We start from the raw sequence: 27,255 nt of genomic DNA on the forward strand, positions 1-27,255 counted from the left end.
ATATGAAAAAGATAGATACCCTTCAATGAAAAAAATTTATAGAAATTGGAATATATCCTTTGTACTTGAAAATTTGTAAAAAAAAAAAGTCAATACATTAATAGTGTTTATATATATTATTAACCATGAAATCATTTGATTTTTTTAAAAAATATTTTGTAATGATGTATTATTATATGGTTCGTTTATAATAGGGTAAAATATAAAATAATAACTTTTATTTGTTTGATTATATTTTAGTCACTTACGTTATCGTTTTTTATGAAGTGGTCACTTTACGTTAAACTCTGTTACCTCCTTAATGGCAGTCCTATATGATAGTCCAAATGGATTTTAAATGTCAACTTGGATGTCCTGTTGTTAGGATGAAAATAGATTTTAATTAAATAAATTTAATTTGAAGCTGCGTAGGACATCCAAGTTGGCATTTAAAACCTATTTAGACATCACGAGGACTATTGTTAGGGAGTTAGCAGAGCTTAACGATAGAGTAACCACTTCGTAACAAAACGATAACGTATGACTAAAACGTAACATTTTAAACATAAAAACTAAAATGTAATCAAGTAAATAAAAGTAATTATTTTATAGTTATTCTTTATAATATACACAGTGAGTGCATCAAATATATCCTATAAAGTTATGTATGGAGTGGATTCTTCTTTATGTTGTAATTCTAGGATAGGTTTCCTATTATAGTTAGAAAGGAAATGATATAATTAAAACCACTTATGAACCAACCAAATAATTTGGTGCACATACATTACAAAAAGGCATGATCATAATTAATTAAGAAACCTTTAAGTGGGTTTGATTAATTATATATATATATATATATATATATATATAGTAGATTAAATAGTTAGATTTCTTTTTGCATAAAGGAATTTTGCAACTTGGCCCATTGAATAAGTTGAATAAAGTTCAATTTTAGTTAATTTTGTTTCATTTTGAAAATTTTTGTGTGATTTTAAAATGTCTCCAAAATTAGGACAAATTTGCTAAAATTGTAAAAAAGAGATTGTTTTTATTCATGTACATTAACTTTGTATTTAGTTTCAAGTCTAAATCATGGGACAGTGGCAACAAATGACAAACTATATGTATAACTATGGTGTGAATGTTATGTTATATATACCTTTCCTTTTAATATTGGTTGCTCATTGATTACAAGTTTGGTATGAACCCATTGTAAGGCTTTCGAAAAGAAAAAGTATGAGTCGAGTTGGATTGGATCAGATCAAACCTAGTATATTAATTCAAATTCAGGTTACAACTTCAAATGCCCCACATTTTGAAGAAAAAATTATCATCTAAATGAAGAAGAAGCACATGGTCTTTAATAAAGCAATTAATGAGAAATTGTTTAAATTCTTCATTTTCTTTAAACTATTTGTGTCTCGATATCTGATTTAGAAATACGATCTTAAAGAATCTTTCAAATAGAAGAAAAAAATTTAAAAACATTAGACATATCTTATACTCATACTTGAGTTAATGTAACATAGACTTTAACACCCTTAAATCTTACTAGTACCACCTAGAAGTTTCTACTTAGCCATCATTCTCAATATGTTCTCAACATGAGACCAGCTAGGTCATGAACTGTAATATGGATTAAATAAAATTGGTGTTATATATATATATATATATATATATATATATATATATTAAGGGGAGGTTGATTCAGTTAATCTAGTGGTAGCATATTTGTCCATTGCATTATTAGAATTAACTACAAGCTTTTACTTAGCCATTGTTCTCAATAATATATATATGTATGCACGTATATCTGTTGAGGGAAGGTTGATTCAATTAATGTCATTTAAGGAATTTGACTCAAACCCTATTAAATACACATGCACATGTCTTATTAATAAGTGACCGTGAGCCACGCATGGTTTTTATTGAATTTGTTGTCTCTTCAAGTAATTTCAAACATTCGAGTTCTCTATAAAATCAAGAAAAAAATTCGAGTGAAAATAATATCTAATATGTTGAAGAGTTTATCAATTCTCAATAGATAACGCTTCGAATTTTTCTTTAGAAGTATAGAGAAGTAACTTACAAAAAGCACTTAAAAGCAATATAATAAAGAAGTGAATCAAGGGTGCATGACCATAAATTCTTAAAGAATGAACCATGGCATATTCATCACCAAAACTTGATCTATATATATATGGCAAATAATGATAAATTTTACCCTAAATTAACCATGCAAAGCATCAATCGTCATTGCAATAACATCCTTTATATGCCATTCAAATAGATGTTGAAATAAACCTAAAATATCAATAATTCCATGAATATTTTGTGTAAAATTTCCATGAAAAAAAGATGTAGTTACCATGAAAAGAAAGCTACAAGCGGCTACCCACTCTAAAAACAGTTACCATACAAGAAAAATTTCCACACAGTGACACCTCTCAAATGTGATGTGATTTAAGACATTAAGGCAAAAGCCGAAGAACTGTTATATATAAATAAATAATGGGAAAATAAAAAAATGTAGTGGTTAAAAACCCTAGCATTTCCTAATTTTAACCTAACCTAAAAAAACCTATATATCCAAAGCTTGGTGGCTATACGGCGATCGTGAGGTCATTTCTTACTCCATTGATTTGCCCTTTTTTTGATATAGAAAATCTGGGTACGTACCATTTTTAACCATATGTGTTTTTGGCTTTGTTTTGCCTTGATTCAGTTCGGCTGACTGCTGGTTTGTGCTATAACTCACTGGTTATGTCTTATTATTTCTTTTGAATATAAGGGACAGTTTGGAAATTGTTTTAGAGCTAAAAAATAATAAAATTTTTAAAAGAAGTAAAATATCATTTTTTTCCATTATATTAATTTGTGATTTCTTAAAAACTAAAGGGGTTATATAAAAAAAATTTCCTTTTTGGAGCCAAGTTACAAAGATTAATTTTTTCTAGGGTTCATTATAGCTTCTACTAACAATATTATCTCCAGTATTTGAACTTGAGTTCTTTCGCCAATGATACATCATCTCTAGGGTTTGAATATAAATTATCTCCTTAAAAATATAATGTGCCTTAGCATGGCATCTGACATCAGACACTTGAACATTGATTTTGTCTTATTTATATCCCTCCTTTGGTAAAGGCTGAGGTTGGTTCGAGACTCATTATGCATAATTATCATGTGTAGGATTGATTTTAGGTTGGATTATTCCGGTTCTTAGTTCATTTGCATCGGTATTATTTTAATTATATTTTATAGTAGTTTTTACACATATTTTATAATTATACTTTGATTGTATTGTAATTGTAAACTTCATTTTTTTTTATAAATACAACTAGAAGTATAATCACAAATAATAACCGTAATTAAAAATGTACAAAGGCACTTGAATCGAAACATATCCAACCTTAGACTAGAATAAATTTGAAAAAGACCGATATATGATTTACATAGCCAAAATCAAATTTGGGATCTCAAATTGGTAAAGATTAAACATTGGTCGATTTTGCTATTAGCCCTTGGATCTTGTATTATGTGTACGCATTTGTTATGGATTTAGTTTATATACTTTAATTTGGTCAAATTTAATCCTTGTATTTTTTGAGTTGAGAAATTTTAGTCATAACCCAAATAGTAATAATTAAATCTGTTTGGTTAAATTCTGATATTAGTCCTATCTTGTACATAATGTTATAGATTTAGTTCATGTTTTCTAATTTTATCATTCTTAATCCCTATACTTTTTAAATTTTAAAAATTTAATCTTAACACAAACAACAACTATTAAATCTATTAACTAACTTTTTTAGTGATAATACACGGAAATAATAAGCTACAAGTGATCATTTATTTACCATATAAAATTTTAAAAATAACAAAGCTCAATAAATTTAACAATTATCAGTTTTAGCTAATAAAAATTTTAACCATAAATATTAATCCACTATCAAATTATTAGTATTATTATAATATTTTATCAACATACTACTTGGTTGTTGAAGATCTTATTAAATTTTGATAATAAAAATCCTCTTTGTGCGGAGGACTAGGAGCAATGAACTTAGATTTTTTTTCTTAAAAAAGTATAATTTTTAAATCAAAACAAAGAGTGTTCAAATTATCATCACCATCATCATTATTATAATTTAAACAAGAGTGTTCCAATTAATTAACTCCTAAACTATTGATATTTCTAGGGAAATAAAAAATTTAATTTATTCCTGAATAAATAGATCGTTCATCGTTCAGTCCACAGTCTATATGAGAATTAATGGACTATGAAATAAGGCCCATCTTCTGCCTTCACTGGGATATGCACGGCCATTTCACTTAACCATAATTTTTTCGGGATAATTATCAAAATCATATTTAATTTTAATTTAGTGTAACTTTGATTGTGGTTAAATACAAAAAAAAATCAATAATTGTGCTAAAATTTTATAAAAATTAAATTAAATCAAAATTTTATATATCAAATTATAAAAGAAAAATCAAAATTCATATCTAAAATTAAATATTAAAACAAAATTCATATATATATATATATATATATATATATATTTTAGATAAAATCAAAATTCATATCTAAAATTAAATATTAAAACAAAATTCATATATATATATATATATATATATATATATTTTAGATATCTTTCTTCTTTAAACTTAAAAGAGTCTGATCTGAGTGTGATCAACTCAAAATTCAACCCGATTTAATGATAAAATGCCAACATTACAGAATCGAATTAACTGAAGTTAAAACTAACCTGAATACTACACAATTTGAACCCGAAACAACCAAATAAAAAATCAAAACAACCTCAACCCGTAAAAACTAGAACCCCAAATGACCCAACCCTAAAAACTTATGCCTAAAACCTAAACCGAAACAACCCGAACATTTAAAATACACAAATTAATCTAATCTAAGATCGATTCTATCCAAAACTAATCTAACATGCCCAACTAAATACGCCTGAAGGACAAAAGAACAGAACATAATGAAAATCAAAGGTTAGTTGGAACTTTTTTGCACTAACAAACATTTCAGTTGTTTTTACACAAATACAGAAACACGAGGAATTTAAAAGGTTTATGTAAAAACATCAAGTTTTTCCCAAATACCTGCGTAAAACATCACATATATGCAAACCAATTGGGGCATACACACACATTACTCAGAGTTGGTATTAACAGCAGCAACAGTGGAGACCAAGGAATCTACACCACAAACATTGCGACCCCTGCAGATTTTGTAGTATCCATTTTCACCCCAGGTTTCTCCCCATGAGTTCTTAATGATCCAATATGGTTTATCCTTCAACCTGATGGGGGCATAGCCTGCTGAACCATACCCCACCAACAATACTCCGTGGTCGAGGCGTTTAGAGCAAATGTACGGGCAAGAAACTCCCCCAATGTATGTTTGCATGAACACTGCATTTATGGCAACTGCCATTGCAAAAGGAAGCAGACAGCTCAGAATTAATGATAAGCCATTATTCAGCAATGGATAGTAAGGATTTGGATATTTGTGAAACTTTGATTTGCTGATAACGAATTGTAAATGGATGTCGAAATTAATCCTCATATATCCATTATTTGAATCTGCTTTAACATATTCGGATGTCCGTTATCCAAATCTACTTTAGTTTTGTAGATAATGAATTCAGATTTGGATATCGAAATCCATTATTTGTTTTACTTCTTAAAACTTTTTACACTTACTAAATGCAAATCTATAACAGACTTGGATAGGTTAAAGTACTTGAGCGGTCCCTGTATTATATGGACTGGATCAAATTAATCTCTCTATTATTAAATGGATCAATTTAGTCCCTATACTATTAAAAAGAATCAAATAAGTCCAAATTGGAGCATAGTTAACATTTACTGTATAAAAAATGTCTTGAAAATTAGTGAAACAATAAATGATATTTTTTAAACAGTAAATGTTAACTCTAGTCCACTTTGCCTTTAGTTGATTCTTTTTAATAACACAAGGACTAATTTATCTATTTAATACTAGAGGGACTAATTTGATCAAGTCCCGACAATAAAGGATCCTCTCAGGTAAATTCACCGATTTGGATATTTGCTGTATGATTTAATTAATTCAGATTTGGATAATAATACTCGAATTTAGTGCAAATGATAAACGAATTCAAATATCCCTAAAGCTAGTGTAAGGGTAAAAATTATTGACTTACCTGCAAGAGGACCATTCTTCACAAGATTTGCAGCAATTTGATCCTCATCAAGGGAAACAACGCTGAAATTGGCCACCTTAGCAACAATCTTGGACTTGTCAAATTTGCAGGTCCCACGATCAGTGCCAGTGTAGGGGTAGTCTTCCTCACGCATGAGTCCACCAGCTTTGAGTGTATACTCAAAAGCACTATTCATAAGACCACCATTGCATCCTGAGTCGCATGAACCTGCTTCCTCTGGATCACACTATAAACCAAAGAGGATTTACAATTACCCTTTATGTCTCATTGGTTGCTAGTGTAATAATACAAAGAAAAAAAAAACTTAGGTACTACATACGTACTAAAATAGTTTATCACAACATAAAGAATAATCGAAGTATAAATTTAGACTTCAAATTAGAAGGATGAGTAAAACTCTAGTAAAAAAATTAAGACTTATTTAGAATAAGTAAAAAGTTTCACTTCCCATTACTCAAAATAAGTTGAGGGGCAAATTAAGTTAGTTTATTGCTAACTTATGTACTAAGACGTATTGAAAAAATAATACTCTTGCAATAGCATAGTGTTAATATACTTTCTTAGCTATTGTATTGATTTGGGGAACGAGGGATTGGAACCCTAGAATCAAGCAAGAATCAATAAATCAAATGCAAACTGATCATTACCTCCCAAAATTCATCGTTTATGTTCTTTGACCAATTCCTTAATGTATTCATAATATCCATCATGTTGAACAAAGACAGAAGCAATAACTAACAAAAAAAATTCTAATGCAATTATTCCAATTGCAAACTTAAAGGAAGTTTAACAATTTTCTAATGCGACTTAGCAACTTAAACTACGCATAGCATTTAGCACAAACTAAAGAAAAACGAACTAATGAGCATCAATTTGAAATTGTAATGAATTCAAGGACAGAAGGTTATACATAAACATTAAGAACATCAAAACAAGTAAAAGAACTCAAACCTCATGATCACAATCAACGAGCTGTTGCTCACTAAGGCTCACGAGTTTTCCAGTTGCCAAAAAATTAGCACCTTCCAAGGCTCCTGTTGTACTAAAAGACCAGCATGATCCACATGAACCCTAATAACCAAACAAACATAAACAAAAATCAATGCAATACATTTATTATAAAAATGTTACAAACTGCAGGCTTTTAAAAATTGAAAACCTGATTTTTGACGGGCGTAACAGCTCCTTTTTCTCTCCAATCAAAATCCTCAGGCAAATTATCGGTAGGCAAAATCGGTGCCTGGTTCGCATCTTTAGGCAGTCTCAGCCTCCTTAACCCCAAAAACCTCTTCCTGAACTCACCGGGAGTCAAATCGGAGAACTGAGTCACACCGTGAGTCGCGGACGGGTCAAGCTTCTGATGACGCTCCGCTCGTCTCAAGTTCGCCCGGAAAACCTTGAACCGGTAATCATGCTCCTCCTCCGAGCCGTACGATTTCTTGAACCGAGCCTTGAACAGCGAGAAGTGATGCTCAGCGGTCAAGGGCTGTGTCTCCACTCCATCATCTTGACCGTCCGTTACTTGCCTGATCAACGGATCAACTTCTGATCCGACGACCGAGAAAGCCTCCGATGATATCAAACCGATGAATAAAAAATACGAAATGACACACAGAGAAAACGCCATACGATGAGCCATTTTTTTGCTTTTCTTTTTCCTTTTTGGAAGTGAAAAAGGAAAAAAACGAAGGTGCGTTATTTATAGGTACATAATGGATATAATACTTTGAAATTAATAGTTGTGGGGGTAGTTTGGGGATTTTAAAAATGTTGCTTCTGTGTGAGGGAAAAGAGTGACCAACGAGGGAACGCCACGTGGTTGAGTGAAGTGTTGGCATTGAATGATAGTTGCTTTTGGATTTGGGCTGTTTTTTTTTTTTTTTAATTATTATACACCGTTTTAATAATTTAGTTCCATAAAAATATTATGAACGTTTAGGTGGGTTGGTTTTTAATTGCGCAATTTGGGTCATCTTTGTTCACACTTTTTCTATTTTTTAAATTTTTTATCGAGTTTTTATCGATTTCGAGTAATTCACTTAAAAATCGTTCAATCTCTTTTTTTAAATTGATGTATCGATTGATTTCTAATCCAACCAATCTGATATGCTTCCAATAACATTGGTAGGTTTATGACTATACTTTTCAAATTATTATTATTTTTTGATACAAAAATAATTTAAACTTATATTATTCCTAAAGAAGATAAACACTCGATCAAAAGGTCACAAATTGGGATTCCGAATTATTATTTTTAATCATTGTATTTTTATCTTAAATTTTTAGTTTAAACCAAACGGTAATAGTCAAATTTGTTCGGTTAATTTTTGTTATTAATCATTTGTTATGCATAAAATTGTTGATTTAGTTAATGTTTTCTAATTGAATTATTCTTTGTCCTGTGTTTCTTTTTTAATTTTGAAATCTCAGTATTGACACGAAATTATAATGTTCTCATAATTGATTTTTTTTAGTATTATATGAAAATAATAAGTTAACATGATATTGCACATGTGATGATACATTTAACAATTAATGCCTCATTGGTTACTAGTATAATAACATAAGGAAAAATCTTATTTATTATATATATATTACAATAGTTAGGCATTAAATAAAGAATAATTAGTGCAAATTTAAATTAAAAACACAAATAAAAGCTCTTTTATAAAATAAGACATCTTTAAAATAAGCGAAAATTTTTCTTCTCTTTGTTAAAAATAGGTCACTGGAATGGTTAAATATCACCAATTGAATTAGTTTATTGCTAATCCATGTACTAAAACATATGTAATAAATAACACTTACACCAAACGCTAAAAAGTTTATTGCTAACCCATATTCTAAAACATGTGTAATAAATAATACTTCTACTAAACATTAAGTTTAAACCAGCTCATGGGTCGAGCCACCCACCTAGGCCTGAAGGTCTGTCCAAAAAAAGAAGGGTTTGGACACAATACAAGGCTTGAAAAATAGACTTTGGTAAAATTTCAGTATTGTTTTCTGTATGGGTCGAGCCATGGGCAAAAAAATTTTACCCGGTCCGAAAAACATGTTTTAAAACAATATTATATTAATTATATATGATAATTAATAAATATATATTTATATTTATACTAAATCACTAATCCAATAACAATTAAACTCATTGTCCAATACTTAAAAAAAACTTACCCAACTAAATAACTCAACCCAAAATATAAACTTTTAAAATTTATGTTTGATACAATACATTTGTCATATTAATGGTAATTTTTTAATGTATTTTAATGTGTTAGAAATATTTTATTTTAGCTTTTTTAGTGCATTTAGTGTATTATATTTTTTAAAAAAATTTAATTTAAATAAAAATTAACCTAAAAAAATCAAATATGGACGGACCCAAGTTTACTTTTCTTAAATCGGGCAGGGCTTAGGTAAAAAGTAAGCCCACTTTTTAGAGTCGAGCCCGAACTTGGAAAATGATCTAAATACCTTGCATAGGACGGATCTGATCTGGCCCATAAGCACCTCTAGTTGAATTTTAGAAATAACACAATTTAATAATAATATGCTAGGATTTTTAGAACTGGACCAATGGTTGAATCGTTTCGTCCACTCGATTAAATAAATCATTAAAATTTAAAAAAATATATGGTCCAACTAACTTTTATCCTATTTGTACCAATTTCGGGTCGATTGATCAAATAACTTTCTTCATCCCAATATCCCAATCTATTTCTAGTTCAGCCAATCCAGTCCAATCCGATTTAAATATTATTGCAATATGCCAAATAATAATTTTTAAAACATAATATTAACTAAACTTCAATCCTTAATTTAAAGGTGCTCTAGAAGCACTTGTTGCCATTTTTTTTTTCACTGCTAAAATTCTATTTCTAATTTTATATATTCAACACTATATTATCTCTAATTTTTTCTAAAATCATTCTCTTAATATATATATCTTAATATTTATTGTCAATATAAGAGGCGTGAGTTCGAAATACGTTAAAATGTATTATCCTTTTATTCAAAGGTTGAAAAAGAATTATAAGTATTCTAGACATTGTATCATAAAGACGAGATATTATCAGAACCTATAATAAAATACAAAATATTTTTCATGGCGAATAAGATAATTTATTATATGAAAAAAAGTCAGTAATTTTCGAAGAAGAATACTTCTTTGTCTTAAGCTCAAAAAAATATATTTATTTGTCTTGGTCCTTTCCCACTGAAAATTAAATAAATTAAAAAAAAAAAGCATCACACCTACCATTGAAGTATTTTAAACTCTTGCTTAACACATGCTCTTTTGACTAAAAACAATTTTGGATAATGTATAGAAAAACAAATTATTGATCTTAATTCATTGTTTTATCATTAAAATTAAATGAATTTTTCAACAATAAATGAAGCTCATTAATTAGTAAAAACTAACGGTGATATCGGTTTAGTTTAGTTAGATTTTTTACTTGTCCATTATAATATGGTTCGATTTTTTTCTTTTTCGTTTTAGATCTTTTAAACTTAAATTGATAAAATGAATTTTGTTTTATGGCTTTTAAATATTATTTGATAAAATTTCAAAATCATAAACACTTCTAAAAAATAATAACTCGTCAATAACTTTTAAATTATTTTCACAATTATAAATATAAAATAATTATTTTTATATGTTAAATAAAAATAGAATTGATTCAATTTTGAATAACAGTGATTTTAATTCAAATATCTCAATTCGAGTTAAATTTTTAAATTCATGCAAACTGTCCCTTGCTGAAAAACATAGCATAAGATATTGATTTGTCCAACAACTTTGTATTTAGTTACAATTTCTTCTTCTTCTTTAGCTTTGTGCCAACTTTTGCATTTGCTTAAGGCTAAGGGCATCTATTTGAAGTCAAGTTGAATCATCAAATGAGAACTACCAATCCTTATATATATATATATCAACCAGTATATATAGAAAATCATTAGTGCATTACTAAGGTAATTTAAACACCCAAAAATAAGTTTTTTACTAATTTTTAAAAACAGCATTGTGGTTTTTACTGACAGAGTAAAATTTAAACCATACATCATAAGAATCAGGGTGATGACAATCTTTTCTGAAACTTTTTATTCGCGTAAACTTTGATACGAGCTTTTACAATGATCTGGAAGCATCAAGTACAAGCATTATTATACGGACCGGTGATGGACTTATCATGGGAGGAGTTTGTCTATGGAAACCTCATATACATGATGCTTTAATAGCAGAAGCCATAGTCAGTACCCAAGCAATTAGATTTGCTCAAGAGATGGGTTTTCGGTTTGTGGAAATAGAAGGTGATTCCTCGTTAGTGATAAAGAAACTTGAGGAAATATGCATTGACAGATCGGTGATTAGTAATATTATTTGCGGCGTGAAAATGAATTAAAGAAAAAAAAAACATATTTTTAGAGTTTGAAATAGGGAGAATCCATTAATTAATCTAAAATAAAATTTTAGAAATTCTTATTTTAACATTTTCAATTTTACAAAATATTTCATGGAAAACAATGAAAACAACATTTTTTTTCTATTTTTAATTTTAACTAAAATAACTTATGTTTTACCTTAATTTCCAGAAATTTTCCAAACATTTAATTTAGCATATGAAATTTAAAAACTTAAAAAACCGAGAAAAAATGGTTAAAAAATGTCTGTCCGTTATACCAAAAAATGGGTCTTAATCTATGGTTTTTCCATTAAATCAGGCTCAATCCATGCTAAATATGGCCTGCAATTAACCATATCAAAATATAGTTAATTCATTATTATATCCAAAATATTATTTTGGACGAATTTTAGTTTTAGTTCCTGTATTATATTCTATTTACAAATTTAATCCCTATACTTTTTTCTTTGAAGTTTCAATTAACTATAATTAAATCATTACAAACAAAAAACTAAATTGAATTAATTAACAAGGTCGCACATATTTTTTAACAATGCTAGACTTGAACCTATGTGCTCAACGTCTCAAGGCTTAGACCTTTTTTTTAATACAACCAAGGTATTATTGATTGATCCGTACACTTTAATTTGACATAATTTGATCTTCCTACTATTATTAATATTATACTTCAGTCCAAATTACTAACACAATTAAAAATGTAATTAAAAAGGGAAAATAAACTTCTTTTAAATGAAGTTGAATTGAAAATTTTTAAAATGTTTAAATTACGAAGAAATCACTATTTTGATACAATAATTTCACATTTTAAATAAGAAATTTTGAATTTTGAATTTCGGGTTTTGTGCTTTTTTATTTTTTTAGTTGCACATCAATCAACTAACAAAATATTTTAACTATGGGGTGTTTGATAAATAGAGTTTTGGACATTTTTTTAGCTGATTTGGGTACAAATAAATGATTTGGTGTCAAATCATCTAATTGTAGTGTTTGATGAATGAATGTTTGCAATAAATTGTTGAGCTCAAACCCCCAAAACAAAAAAACTCTGGGATGAACAACATTTTTCAATAACTGATTGTGAATGAGATATGTGAAATGTCATATTTGAGCATATTTGCTCAAAAATTACTCCATTTGCCACATCCTTTTAAACCTAATAGGAGTGCCAATATATCACAAGCCTTCATTCTCTCATTTTTACTTTCACCTTTAAAGTCCAAAATAAATCTAAAAAAAAAAAAAATCCACCGGGAATCTACAAAAATCAACATTTCCGTAAGAAAATTTCAATCGAGCCCATTCAACCCTAAATATTTATGTACTCTTAATTTATTTTCAATTTACTTGTTTAAAATGATTTCTTATGCAACTTTATATTAATTGAAATATCCTACTTAACAAATTTATTAAGAGTGTGACATAAATATCAATAATTTATATACTAAGGACATGACATAAATATCATTAAGAATATAGTTTACAATTATTTTGATATATTATTAATATTTATTAATTTCCACAAGGTTAATATTTACAAATAAGGAACTTAAGAGATTTATTTATTTAAAATTTCAAAAATATTCACTAATTAATTACCATAATGGATGTTTTAATTCCTTAATAATAGTGTTTTTTCAATAATTTAATCCAATAAAGACTAAAGTATTATAAACAAATAAATACTTAACAATAAAATGTGCCATACCATTATTTGTCATTTTACACATATTAACTTTCAGCTAAGTTTTATTAAACACTTTTAAATAAATAATTAATAGAATCAATTGGTCAAATCAATTAAGAATCAGTTGATCAAATCAATCATTGCAATCAACAATCAGTTATCAGCCAATAGGCAAACAGGGCCTATGTGATTTGAAACAAGGGATAACATTAATAATAATTTGAAACAAGGCACAACATTAATAATAACAGAAAGGACCAAATTAAAGTTGGTATAGGGTTTAGATTCTCAAGTCAAATATAGGTTAAAATATGCTTCAAGTCCCTATACTTTATATATTTTTAGAATTTAGCCATTTAAATTTATTTCAATGAAATTAGTCTCTCTACTCTCCAGATAAAAAAAATGCAAGTCTAACTATTAACATCGTTAAAATTCTTTTGTTAAATTCATGTTTATTACAATATCATCTTTTATTTCAAGATGCCACGTCAATAAACTTAATAAAAAAAGTTTAACAACATTAACAATTGAATTTGAATTTTAAAATTCAAAAAAGTAAGAAACTGAACTCCAAATATATAAAAAAATCCAAATATTTAAAAGCATATTTTAATATACATATACAAAACCAATAATTTGACAATATAATTTTAAGTTTAGCACCTCAAAATTTATTATTATTTTAATTTTTTGGTCAAAGGCTCCTATACTTTTTTCCCGAAGTGCTCAATTTTAACTTTTGGGATGGTAATCATAAAACTTTGGGAAAGTTTTTCTTTGCTAAAAAGAACATGATTCCATATTATATTTAACAAAAAGAGGGAAAAGATTTTTAAGTGCAACAAGCATTGGTGTGATAGTGGGATTCTCTTTGAAAATAATTTTGTTATAAATTATAATTATATTTTTTAATAGCATATTTCAACTTATAAATAGAAGTATAGTGCATTTTAACGTATTTGAATTCATTTCTTACTGCATTAACAACAATGCCCATATCAATTGAATTAAGACTTAATCGACGAAATTCTCTTCGAAATTAATATGGTATTATTTTGTTATTTTTTGGGTTGCCATTCTCTTCAACTAACATATTCATTCACAAATTAATGGTGGTCATGTTTTTATGATATTGGCAAACACAATATATTCAATAAGATATGATGTTTATTTTGAAAATATTTTTGACTTGATTTTAATCCACATAATTTGGATCCTTTAGATGGTAGTTTAATCACAAATTTTAAGTATATTTTTGGTTAAAATATTGTTTTGGCCTTTCTACTATGTTTAGTGCGGCACTGGGTAGGCTGTTGGTCACCTTAAAATCAGAAAATTTATCTTCAAACCCTTTGAAATTTGTAATGTTATGAGTTAATATGATGAAATTGCAATTTAAACTTCAAGAATGATAAAATTATTATTTATATTTTTTATAAAAACAATGATAAAAATACATCTTTATGTCTCATAAAAAATTATAATTTAATTTTGACCCTTCAATTTTTTTTAATTTCACTTTTCATTAGATTGTTATATATCAGTGATCACCAGCCTGGAAATTACAAAAACATTCAAGTTGAGTCATTGTTAGAAGTGTCCATGTGTTGAGTTTAGACCTATCCAAGGGTCAAGTAGTCAGGTTGGGCTTGGATAATAATTTTTGCACCTCAATCTAGCCTAGCTCGAATTTAATTTAAATAATAAAAAATATTTTTAAATTTAAAATTAATTATAAAAGTATAAAAATATTAATTAAAATATATATATTTTTATTATTTATATTTTGAAGAGTGAAGTTGACTTTTTGGACTGGTTGAGCCAGCTCAAAAATAAGCATAGGCTTGAAATTTGTTTGGAATCGAGTCTCGGCCTAGCTCAACTCATAGGCACGTTTAGTCAGGTTGGACCAAATCGAGGCCCGATTAAAAAAAATCTAGACCTAATTTTAAGCAAGGTTGGACTCCTAAAAAAACTCATATCATTGTTTTTAAAAATAAAAATAAAAAATATAAATTATATTAATATTTATACATTTTATAATTAAATATAAACAGAAACATTTAAAAATCATTTAATTTGAATTTAAATCAATTAACCTAATTTTAAAATAAAAAATTTAAGTCTAAACTCGACCCAAATAGAATCGCCCTAATTGAACCGGACAAGCGAATTGGCTCTAGCCAAGTCTAGTCGTTGGGGTATTTTCAATCATATAGAGCATCTTAAATATGACATGCATAAAAGAAAAGCACAACAAAAGGGCAAGTCGTGAGGCTGAGCCGTTTTTAGAACAAAGGTGGAAAAGTGAATCTAAAAGTGAAGATCAAAACGAATACGTCAAATTGTATAGAACATCTTTACTATATTATGAATTTCTTTTAATTTTTTACTTTCCGAAAAGAGGTGAAGTCAAAATTTTTTTAAAGAGATTAAAATTAAATTATATAATTTTATGATAATAAAAATATAATTTTATTATTTTAATAGTTTATATCTTTATAATTTTAAAAATTAAATTAAATTTATATCATTTTAAGAGGTCAAAGTGTAATTTTATGAATATTAATTTAAAATTTTATAAATTATAAAAGACCTAAATAAAAATTTTCTATTTTAGGGACTAGGACCCTTGCCAGCCCTTGACTTCGCCCTATTCGAAATATGTAATTTTAGTTTTTGATGTTAACTTTTTTCCATTAATTAGTTAAATGATATAGAATGTAATTATATTGACTAATTTGATTATGTCCCTCTATTCTAATAGAGGGACTTGTCAAGTATTTTCACCTATTTTAAAAAGTAGAGAACTAAAGATTATCGACTTATAATAGATGGAGTAAATCTATTAAAACACAAAGTACATAGGCCTTTTAAAGAAATTTTCCCTTTTATTAGATGGAAAAATGGAATCGAAAAATGAAGAAGGAAACGAATATATATGGATACGCGCACTTTGAAAAAAAAAGGATGGGACTTGACAGCGATTGTTAAGCAATCGCGGACCAGCCAATTTTAGGTCAGTCAACGAGGCGTTTTGGTCCACTGTTTGTTGCTATGTTACCCCACTACCGCCTCCTCTTTTATTCACATCGTTTCACTCACTTTTTTGCATCGTCGCTTCCCAAAGAACGTGTCGCTCACATTCTTTATATAAACTTGGATTTATGGAGGTGTCTTGCACGAGCGATTAGTCGAGAGTGAAGAGGAACAAAAACGTGATGACTAAAAAAATGGGAACTCCATGATTAAAATGGATGTTTTAGATCTTGTTATTAAATAAAATATCTGAGATATTAGATTTGGTATTAATTGTACCGTAGTCCTCACACTATTGTTTATGTTTTAATTTGGTCTCAAGCTTCAAAACTTCATGAGTGAATCATTAAAACAGGATAAGAATCCTGAAAATTGCTTTAACAGAGCCAAAGATGAATCTTCATCTTTGCATTAAATTCAGTGTTGTATCGATCTAGTCTTCTCTAGTCTTCAAAACTTCACCCTTTTACATACAATAATTATAGGTATATTTACAATTTAATCCATAAATTTTAGATATAATTGGTATCATAGGCATTCAATGCAAGTCTTCGACTACCATATAAATTATTTAGTTGACTACAAGACTAAATACTTCTATAAAAGTCATCATCATTTTCTATTCAAGGAAAGGATGATTTTGTACGTTTAAATATATATATTTTATTATTTTATCAATAACAGACTTTTTTTTTCAAAATTAAAGTCTCTCAACCTTTATTTAATATCAAAGCTTCACGTGATTGGGATTGACATCAATGACCTAACAGTTCTTATTTTCTTACTTTAAAAATTAATTAAATTTTTTATTTTATTGTTCATGTGATTTATTGATAATTATAAAAGGTTTAATATAAGATTTGATATATAGCTTTGACAATTTTTTAATATGATACTTGTATTTGATAAAAATTATATATTTTAATATTTAAAAGTTATAATATTAATTTTTAATTGAAATTTAATTAAAATTTTTATAATTTTGTTAATTGAATAAATTTAGTATTAATTATAAATTTGTCACATAGATTTGATTTAATTCATATTTTAAAGTTGATTTGATAAAAGTTAATTGTTAATATTATAAATTAATTATGAATTTTTATCAAAGTAAATTGTCAAAATGTATAATTTTGGAATAAAGATGCCATCAAATTCATATATAAATTGTATATATATATTAATTTTTTAGTCATGTAATTTATTGATAATTATAAAATTACAGAAATTTGAATAACAGAGTACAAATTTTCCAAATTTTTTCCAAGACTTCAATCAATCTTAAATTCTTTATTTTAAAAATTCGTTTTTTTTGCTTAATTTTAATTAACAGGTTTTCAATTTTCAAAACGTTGATACGATGTTTAATACGAGATAATCTGTATTTTCGTATATATATACGGGAATATTCCCTTGTATTTTTACTCACGAATACCAGAATCCGGTTTTCTATTAACCAAAAATCAAGATAATGGTTTTTTGAATTTTTTTTTGACTCAAAAAGTCATATAAATACGGCCAGGTAGTAGTAGGAGTAGCACTCGCAGTGTTGAAGATAACCGCAAAGATGAGCTCTTCTTCTTCTTCAGTGATATGTTCTTTTGTTATTATTTTAGCTTTATTTTTCAATTCATTGTTGTTATGTAATGGTGGAAAGACTAGTATCTACGTTAGGAAAGAGGAGAAAACTGTGGATATGCCCCTTCACAGTGACGTTTTCCAAGCTCCTCTTGGTTACAATGCACCTCAACAGGTATATTTTAATGCAAAATTTTGGGTTTATTTGGAATTTTTTTTTGTTGATGTGGGTGTTTTTTTGAAAATTTGAAAGGTTCATATAACACAAGGCGACCATGTGGGGAAAGCTGTGATTGTTTCATGGGTGACCCAAGATGAACCCGGTTCAAATACAGTGGTTTATTGGAGTGAAGGTAGCAAAGAGAAGATGAAGGCAGTGGGGAAAATTAGTACTTATAAGTACTATAATTATACCTCTGGTTTCATTCATCACTGTACTGTCAAGAACTTGGAGGTAAAATTTTGAATTCATAGCAATTTTTTTAAAGTTCAATTCATAAATTTGCTTATTGGGGTTTCATTATTGTTTTATAGTACAACACCAAGTATTACTATGTGGTTGGTGAGGGTACTTCAATGAGAAAATTCTGGTTTACAACACCTCCTGAAGTTGGACCTGATGTTCCTTACACGTTTGGTCTCATTGGTAAGTGAATGGTTGCTTGCTGTTTTTGATTTGGTTAAGGATATGTTACTCGAATTTGGATGCGAGTGTTAGATATGGAATATCATGTAGTTGGTTATATGTTTGATTTTATGTCTAAGTAGTTTATTTGATCTTTTCAATACAACTTTTGTGGGTTAGATATGGTTTAAGGCTATGTTACTCGAACTTGGATGTGGGTTTTAGATATGGCATGTATCCAAAACGAGTATGGTCAGAAATAGGTACTTTGAGAGGTAACTGATTAGAGTTTTGAAGTATTGTTGCTTACATGTTTGATTTTATGTCTTAGTAGTTTATTATTTGATCTTTCAATGATAATGCAATTTTTTGTGGGTTAGATTTGGTTTAAGGCTATGTTACTCGAACTTGGATCTGGGTCTTAGATATGGTATGTATCCGACATGAGTATGGTTAGATTTATCTACATTTTTCTGTATATTTAAAGAATCCTTGAAGGTCGTATCCTCGTATGTGTTGCTGGCTTTTGGTACTGTTTATGTGGTTGAATTTGGAATTGGAAATGGTTATGCAGGGGATCTCGGGCAGACTTTTGATTCGAATGTAACACTCACTCATTACGAAAAGAACCCAATGAACGGTCACACCATGTTGTTTGTTGGGGATCTTTCGTATGCAGATAACCATCCAAATCATGATAATGTTAGGTGGGATACGTGGGGAAGGTTTGTTGAGAGAAGTGCTGCATACCAACCATGGATATGGACTGCTGGAAACCACGAAATCGACTTTGCACCTGAAATCGTAAGCTTTTTGTTCTTTCTTATCATGATTAGCTCGTAAACACCATCAACTTTTCCTCCTATGGTATTAGCCATAGAAGCTCACCTGCACAAACAGCAGCGCTGATGCTTTTCTTTGTTTCGGTTTTTAATTGCGGTTTTGTCCGAGTCATGTCATCTTCATTTTCTACTGCTTTGTCATTGAACTCCCGATATGACGGTGAATTGGTGATAACATGATTACGGTTTTCCTGCAGGGTGAAACAAAGCCGTTTAAGCCTTACACTCATCGATATCATGTTCCTTATAGAGCATCACAAAGTACTGCTCCCTTTTGGTACTCAATCAAGAGAGCTTCAGCATACATCATAGTGTTGTCTTCATATTCGGCATATGGTAAATACACTCCTCAGAACCAATGGATCGAACAAGAGCTACCGAAAGTTAACCGAACTGAAACACCATGGTTAATTGTTCTAATGCATTCCCCATGGTATCATAGCTATAACTACCATTATATGGAAGCTGAAACCATGAGAGTAATGTATGAGCCATTATTAGTTCAGTACAAAGTCGATGTTGTATTTTCCGGTCATGTCCACGCCTATGAACGATCCGTAAGTTCTCTTTCCAACCAATTACTTACATTCAAGTCTTTTAAACTGATTGTTTAAAAAAAAGGGGTTTGTTCCAAAATTGCTTGATTACAGGAGCGTATATCGAACATCGCATATAATCTCGTAAACGGTAAATGCAGTCCTGTAAAGGATCTATCCGCTCCTATTTACATAACCATCGGCGATGGAGGAAACATTGAAGGCATAGCAAACAAGTAAAGATTTTTGTTCTTTTATCATCATATAATACATGCATCATTGTTGATGTCATTGATGCCAATGTGTTTCTTTTTCCTTGTAGCATGACCGTCCCTCAGCCGGAGTATTCAGCTTATCGAGAAGCTAGTTTCGGTCATGCCATTTTCGATATAAAGAACCGGACTCATGCTTATTATAGTTGGCACCGCAACCATGATGGGTACGCCGTTCAAGGCGATTCGACGTGGGTTTTCAACCGATTCTGGCATCCAGTTGACGAGTCTCAATGAGAACAACATGTAGTTCCCCTTTTGAACTCTTTATTTTTAGATTAAAAAATGCAGAAAATATAAATTAATAAAAATTTTCCTTTTTTTATTTTTTCCTTAGTGTTGGATTTATGTTGGTTTAGTGCTATGAAGAAGATTTTGAGTTTTATTTATTAAATCAATGAATCGAATTTGAACAAATTGATCCCTAAATTTCAAAATATTTTAATTAAGTCCTTAGTATTTGTATTGTAACAATTATGCCATTTTGTGTTCTAATATCACATGAAGCGTATTTAAAACACCAATTTGGATATTTAGAACTTAAATAAAATTTTTAAAGTTTGTGAACTAATTTAAAATCTAAATTACAGATTAAGGACTTTTAGTAAAATTAACCCAAAAACTATTGAAAAAGAAATCTAAAATAACATAGCATACTATCAAAAACATTCCATCCTAAAATGCCAAAATTTATTTTAAATAAATAAATAAAGGGTAAATTATCAAAATAGTCATTTTGTTTCTCTCGGATTACATTTTAGTCACTTATATTTTGAAATATTACGTTAACATATTGTAACATTTTAATCATTGAACTGTTAATTTTCGTTAACAGTGTAACCGTAAGCTAACATAGTATGCTAAATCAAAATTTCAATAAAAAATTAGGTTAAATTATACAATTGGTCTCCATATTTTTTTCGTTTTGAACAATTTTTTTCTTTTATGCTCTTTTAACTTTCTTTTTTTTTTTTCATTCTCTTCTGCTTCGCCCTCTATTTCCTCTTTTCTCCATCTCTTTCAACATAAAAGAAAAAAATTAAATTGTTCAAAAAAAATAAAAAATACAGAGACTAATTGTATAATTTAACCTGAAAGTTTCATTTGAAATGATAATTTAATATGTGACGTCAGTTTATCGTTACACCATTAATAACAATTAAGACTCCGCGACTAAAATATTACAATACGAAAGTGACTAAAATGTAATTTGAGAGAAATAAAATTACCCTTTATTTATTTATTTTATCTATTTTGTTAATGGTTTGAAACGATTAATATCAAATTTTCGCTAAAAAATCTTTATTTAGTATATTAACTTAAATTCTCCCGTAATTTGTTGAAAAAATAACAGAATAATAATTAAGATTCATATAAATACAAAGAATCAAAAACAAGGAAAAACTCATAAATTATGTAAAATATTTTAAAAATGGTGGCGGTGAAGGTAACATCGACGAACTCTTTGTTTTCTTCGGCGTCACCGTGTGTTGTATTTTTCGTTGTTATAGCTTTTGTTTTAAGCTCGGCAGTTTTATGTGATGGAGGAAAAACCGGCGTCTATGCTCGGAAACCGGAGAAAACCGGTGACATGCCCCTTCACAGTGATGTCTTTCGTGCTCCTTCCGGTTACAATGCGCCCCAACAGGTCAGTTTATTTGGAATTATGGATGTTCGTGTTATTTACTCTCTCTTTTTGGAGTGTTGATATATTTATGGTTTTATTTTTTCGGTCCCTCTACTTTTTGCATATTTGAAATTTAGTCTTTATTTTTGGTATCAAGAATTTAGTGACATTTAAAAGAAAATTCACTCACGCAGCTAATTTAACGAAGGCTTATATGAAAAATAGATACTCAAACTATGCAAATTTTCTCATTTAGGTACTAAAGTTTTATTCTGTTACCACTTTAGGTATCAATCATTAATTTAAGGAAATATTTTATTTAATTAAAAATGTCATATGTCATAATTTAATTGGTTCAAAGATTTTTTTAAATTGGAGTTAACATTCTAATTTTTTTATTTAATTAAAAATGCCACGTGCAATAATTTGAATGTTTGATACCTAAAATGGTAATGAAATAAAACTTTAATACCTACTTTAACAAAAAAAAACACTTTAGGTACCTAAATGAAAAAGTTACATAATTTGGGTACCTATGTTTCATATAATCCTTTAAAGAATAAGCAAAAAATGTTGACGCAGTGCAAAGAACTCCATCTACAATTTTGTGTGTGCTCACATGACACTTAAAATTTTCAAAATTTTAAATTAATAATAGTAAATTTATACTTTAATTCTCTAATTTTTTTAAAAAAATTATAAATATATAGACTATTAAAATGATAAATTATAATTTTATTATCATAAAATATACAAATTAATTTTGAACCGCTTAAAAAAATTTTCTGGCCTGTTTTGAAATTTTAAGGTACATATAACACAAGGTGACCATGTGGGAAAAGCAGTGATAGTTTCATGGGTGACCCAAGATGAACCCGGTTCAAATACAGTGGTTTATTGGAGTGAGAACAGCAATGAAAAGAGAAAAGCCGAAGGGAAAGTCAAAACTTATAAATTTCATAATTACACCTCTGGTTATATTCATCACTGCATCATTAGAAATTTGGAGGTAATTTTTTTTCCATTTGCATTTAAATTCGAGCTCTGATGGCCTCGGGTTCCTGCAAAACGAACTCAAGCTCGGAGAGCATCGGAGCTCGTAGTGGAGAAAAGTAACTAAAATGAAATAAGGTTTTAGAGGAAGAAGATGATCCCTTGCGGTCCAAGGCGGCCGTTTTATTTATTTTTTTATTCTCCAAGTAACTTGACATAGTGATTTGCCTTTGTACCATATTGATTGGTCTCGTTAATGTCGATATTGAGTCTTTGTATCTGTTTGTTTGTAGTACAATACCAAGTATTACTATATGGTCGGCGACGGTGATTCGATTCGGAAATTCTGGTTTACGACGCCTCCTCGAGCCGGTCCTGATGCCCCATACACATTCGGTATCATCGGTAAGTGAATGTTTGCTCACTGTTTGATTTTATGCCTGGTACACATTCTGTTCTTAGGGTTTTTCTTGTTTGTGTTGGCATTGTAGGGGATCTCGGGCAGACTTTTGATTCGAATAGCACGGTAGCTCATTACGAACAAAACCCGAAGAAAGGCCAAACCGTATTGTACGTGGGCGATCTTTCGTATGCAGATAACTATCCGAATCATGATAATGTAAGATGGGATACATGGGGAAGGTTTATCGAGAGAAGTGTTGCGTATCAACCGTGGATATGGACTGTTGGAAATCACGAACTCGACTTTGCCCCCGAAATCGTAAGTATTCGTTTCCTTTCTTATCGCGATAATTAGCTTGTAAACACGGAATTGTCCATTGTGTTATAACGGTTCTGCGCAGGGTGAAACGACGCCTTTTAAGCCATATAGTAATCGTTATCCGGTTCCATACGTAGAATCGAAAAGTACTTCTCCTTTTTGGTACTCGATCAAGAGAGCTTCGGCATACATCATAGTGTTGTCTTCGTATTCGGCCTACGGTAAATTCACTCCTCAGTACCAATGGCTTCAACAGGAATTTCCGAAAGTTAACCGGACCGAAACGCCATGGTTAATCGTTCTTATGCATGCTCCATGGTATAATAGCTTCAACTATCCTTTCATGGAAGGCGAAACCATGAGAGTAATATACGAACCATGGTTTGTGAAGTACAAAGTTGATGTCGTATATTCCGGTCACGTCCATGCCTACGAACGATCTGTAAGCTCTTTGACTATGTTATCTCCGCTAGTATATACGAAACTTCGAGTACAAGTAGTAGCTTGACAACCAATTTACCATGTTGTAATCATGCTTGGTTACTCGATTGCTGATATAATTTATGTTACAGGAACGTGTATCGAACGTTGCGTATAACGTTGTAAACGGTATTTGCACTCCCGTGAAGGATCAATCCGCGCCTGTGTACATAACTATCGGCGATGGAGGCAACATGGATGGCTTAGTATCCAAGTAACCATTTTTCTTGCATTACATATAGATTGGTTTTTCAGTTTCTTGCATTACATATATATTGTTCTTGCATATTTGTAGCATGAGCGAGCCGCAGCCAACGTACTCGGCGTATCGAGAATCCAGTTACGGTCATGCCATTTTCGATATCAAAAACCGAACTCACGCTCATTATAGTTGGCACCGTAACAATGATGGAAACCCCGTCGAAGCAGATTCGATGTGGTTTTTCAACAGAATCTGGCATCGAGTTGATGAATCTTCTGTTTCTCAATAAGCATAATATAATGTTTTCCATTTTTTATAAAAAAACCCGAAATTTTCGCTCTTTCTATTCGGCTTTTCTGGGCCTGTTTTCGTAATTTCCATTTCAGTTTAGTTTATGTGTATTCTTGTTGGTGTATACAGGATTGAGTAGCTGTGTAGATATTCTTCCATGACCGACTGTATAGCTATGAAGAAAGTTGATATGGTTGTTAATGGTAGAAAAATAGAAATGTGTTAAAGCTTTTCAATGTTTTTTTAATAAAATTTGAGAACTTATAATTGGTTGGGGGTACCGGGTGGAAATAAAGACAGATTGAATTGGGTGGTCGGACTAGTTGAATTAGTAGTTGAACTGATTGAAGTAAGAACTAATGATTTTATCGATTCAACTATTGGTCCTGCTCTAAAAACTTTGTCTGGCTCCATCAAGTACGTCTTTTTCACCGTAGAGGTGTCTTAGACCAAGTTAGGCTAAGGCTTGATTTTAAAAAAAAAATTCCAAGCATGGGCCTAATCTCAGCCCAATTCACCCCAAAAATTCATATTACTATTTACGAAATAATTAGATAAATAAAATATTATTTTAGTTAATAATTTTAAATAAGTCAAGCCGGGCTGATTAAGTTGAGAGAGCCACCCGATTCATGGACAAGTCTACTTCACCATAAGAATCGTCCTACCAAGTTGTAAGAAACATGAACATCTAGGCCGCTCTGATAAGATATCTATCACTTGTCACTTATATACCCTGTTATTTGATCCCCTCATGTCATGTTGTCAACCTAACAAAGAATGAAGAAAAAGAACAACCGACCTATTAGGAGATAGCACGTGGTAAGGTAGATCAAACTCATATTTATTCAGGTAAACTACACCCAAGGTTATTAACCATAAATAAGTTTACATTTTGGTCATTTAACTTCAAAAAGTTACAAAATAGTTACTGATTCAAAAGTTCTCATTTCAATCACTGAACTATTTGAAAGTTTATTATTCAAGCTATTGAGTCCTTAACTTTTTTTAAAAGTTTGGCTAGCAAGCTCTAAGCGACAATTAAAATATACGTATAGTAGATCAGTACCCATCAACGAGTCTAAGAACATACCTTAGATCCAAGTCGATTTGGCGGTCAGTATCGAAGATCAAAGAAGAAAGGTGTTTGGACTTTGGTACGCAAGTTCTTAACATTCAAAGCAATTTCATAAAAACAAATTATAGAAAAGAAAGGGAATAAGAGTTTTAGATTGGTGCAGATAGTGCCAATAAAGAAGGCCATACAATAACTATTTTAATAGTTCAGTGACTTAAATGAAAATTTTCGAATGATTCAATGACCAAAACATAAACTTACTAATAATTTAGTCACATTACATATATGAACCTCCACCACTCGAACTACATGGTTGTCCGCTCATATAGAATGAATCGACTTCAACCTTCACGTGACTTTCTTTGGTATGATCAGTATTCTTTTGTTGACGTGATTCACATTGTTATACCTATGGAATTGGATTGGATTCCATTGAAAGCACATTGGTAACCATTTACTTTACTTTCATAAAATTTGAAACAAAAATAATGAAAACGATTCCCTCTCGTCTTTATTTGCTGCTGTCACCATCACTCAACGTGGCCGGATTCTTTTTTTTTTGTTTTGAACTTATATTTAAACTATTAAAAATATGTCAGCTTTCCGTTGTAGTCTAGGTGGTTAGGATACTCGGCTCTCACCCGAGAGACCCGGGTTCAAGTCCCGGCAACGGAAGACATATTTTTTTTTAGCACTCTGCATTATTTCCCAGTCCCTATACCCTTTGGATTTTGAAAGTTTAGTCCCCACACTTTTAATTTGAGAAATTTAATCCCTCTATTTGTCTAATTTAAAGTGCCTTCTACTCTTTGGATTTTGAAATTTTAGTTTTTAAATTTATCAAATTTAAAATTTCAATTGTGGTAAAAGTATCATGGAGGCTTTTGTACTAAGAGTCAGATTATATTTTGCCCCCTCTACTCAAAATACGAGTAAACTAATCTCTGTATGTTAGATCAAAAAGTAAATTGGTCATGAATTTTGTTAAAAATTCCATTCATTTTTACTGTTAAAAACTAATCTTTATATATCAGCATGAAGTATAAATGGTATGCTACTTGTAACTGTTTAGTTAATTTGTTAATCATGAAAATGGATGAAACCAGTTTATTTTTTTATCTAATGTACAAGATTAATTTGCCCATGTTTGCTGTTTAACACTTATGGCACTTGTGATTTAATGGAATCGTTAAATGTCAAAACCAGGCAAATAAGTTTCCTTTTTGGTAAAAACACCTCTATAGTCCCTCTTAATTTTTGAAATTGAGTAAATTGATCATTCTTTAAAAAATCGTAGCAATTTAATCTCTGTCAATTAAGTGAGCAGCTAAGGAAAATTAATTGTGATTTAATATATTCCTTCAATTGTACATAATTTTGATTGGTATAATAAAAAATTTAGTCTTAGATCTTTACATATTTTATCATTTTAACCTTGTTTCTAAAAAAATTAATGAATTTATCCTCAACATTTACACAAATGTTGCAGACTAAATTTGTTAAATTAGGAGAAAATTGATGAAATATGTAAACTTTGAGGTCTAAATTTATTATTATACCGATCAAATTTGAGCAAAATGATAGAAAACATTAACGCTGTGATTAAACTTTCGAAATCGAAAGGATTAAATTGCTCTGAA

At 29.6% G+C, this 27,255-nt stretch overlaps 3 protein-coding genes and 1 non-coding gene across 4 annotated transcripts; 3 read left to right on the plus strand and 1 right to left on the minus strand.

Moving 5' to 3' along the window:
- Positions 1–4,999: 4,999 nt before the first annotated feature.
- Positions 5,000–7,925, minus strand: LOC108476419 (cysteine protease RD19A). Its single transcript, XM_017778637.2, has 4 exons — positions 7,375–7,925; positions 7,167–7,286; positions 6,195–6,441; positions 5,000–5,436 (listed from the first exon to the last, which is right to left on the minus strand). The coding sequence occupies exons 1-4, from the start codon at positions 7,852–7,854 to the stop codon at positions 5,159–5,161; spliced, it is 1,125 nt and encodes a 374-aa protein (XP_017634126.2). The 5' UTR covers positions 7,855–7,925; the 3' UTR covers positions 5,000–5,158.
- A 9,723-nt stretch (positions 7,926–17,648) lies between these two features.
- Positions 17,649–20,640, plus strand: LOC108474469 (purple acid phosphatase 2-like). The gene is made up of 7 exons (XM_017776398.2): positions 17,649–18,123; positions 18,202–18,402; positions 18,483–18,594; positions 19,148–19,377; positions 19,613–19,972; positions 20,066–20,187; positions 20,274–20,640. The coding sequence occupies exons 1-7, from the start codon at positions 17,938–17,940 to the stop codon at positions 20,458–20,460; spliced, it is 1,398 nt and encodes a 465-aa protein (XP_017631887.1). The 5' UTR covers positions 17,649–17,937; the 3' UTR covers positions 20,461–20,640.
- Positions 20,641–21,612: 972 nt separating this feature from the next.
- LOC108474939 (purple acid phosphatase-like) lies at positions 21,613–24,804 on the plus strand. The gene is made up of 7 exons (XM_017776967.2): positions 21,613–21,871; positions 22,659–22,859; positions 23,137–23,248; positions 23,335–23,564; positions 23,647–24,006; positions 24,137–24,258; positions 24,340–24,804. The coding sequence occupies exons 1-7, from the start codon at positions 21,656–21,658 to the stop codon at positions 24,533–24,535; spliced, it is 1,437 nt and encodes a 478-aa protein (XP_017632456.1). The 5' UTR covers positions 21,613–21,655; the 3' UTR covers positions 24,536–24,804.
- A 1,413-nt stretch (positions 24,805–26,217) lies between these two features.
- On the plus strand, positions 26,218–26,290 carry TRNAE-CUC (transfer RNA glutamic acid (anticodon CUC)). The gene has a single exon. It is a non-coding gene; the product is annotated as a tRNA-Glu (tRNA).
- Positions 26,291–27,255: the final 965 nt, after the last annotated feature.

Source organism: Gossypium arboreum, chromosome 3, assembly GCF_025698485.1.
Source record: "Gossypium arboreum isolate Shixiya-1 chromosome 3, ASM2569848v2, whole genome shotgun sequence".
NCBI classification, from domain to species: domain Eukaryota; kingdom Viridiplantae; phylum Streptophyta; class Magnoliopsida; order Malvales; family Malvaceae; genus Gossypium; species Gossypium arboreum.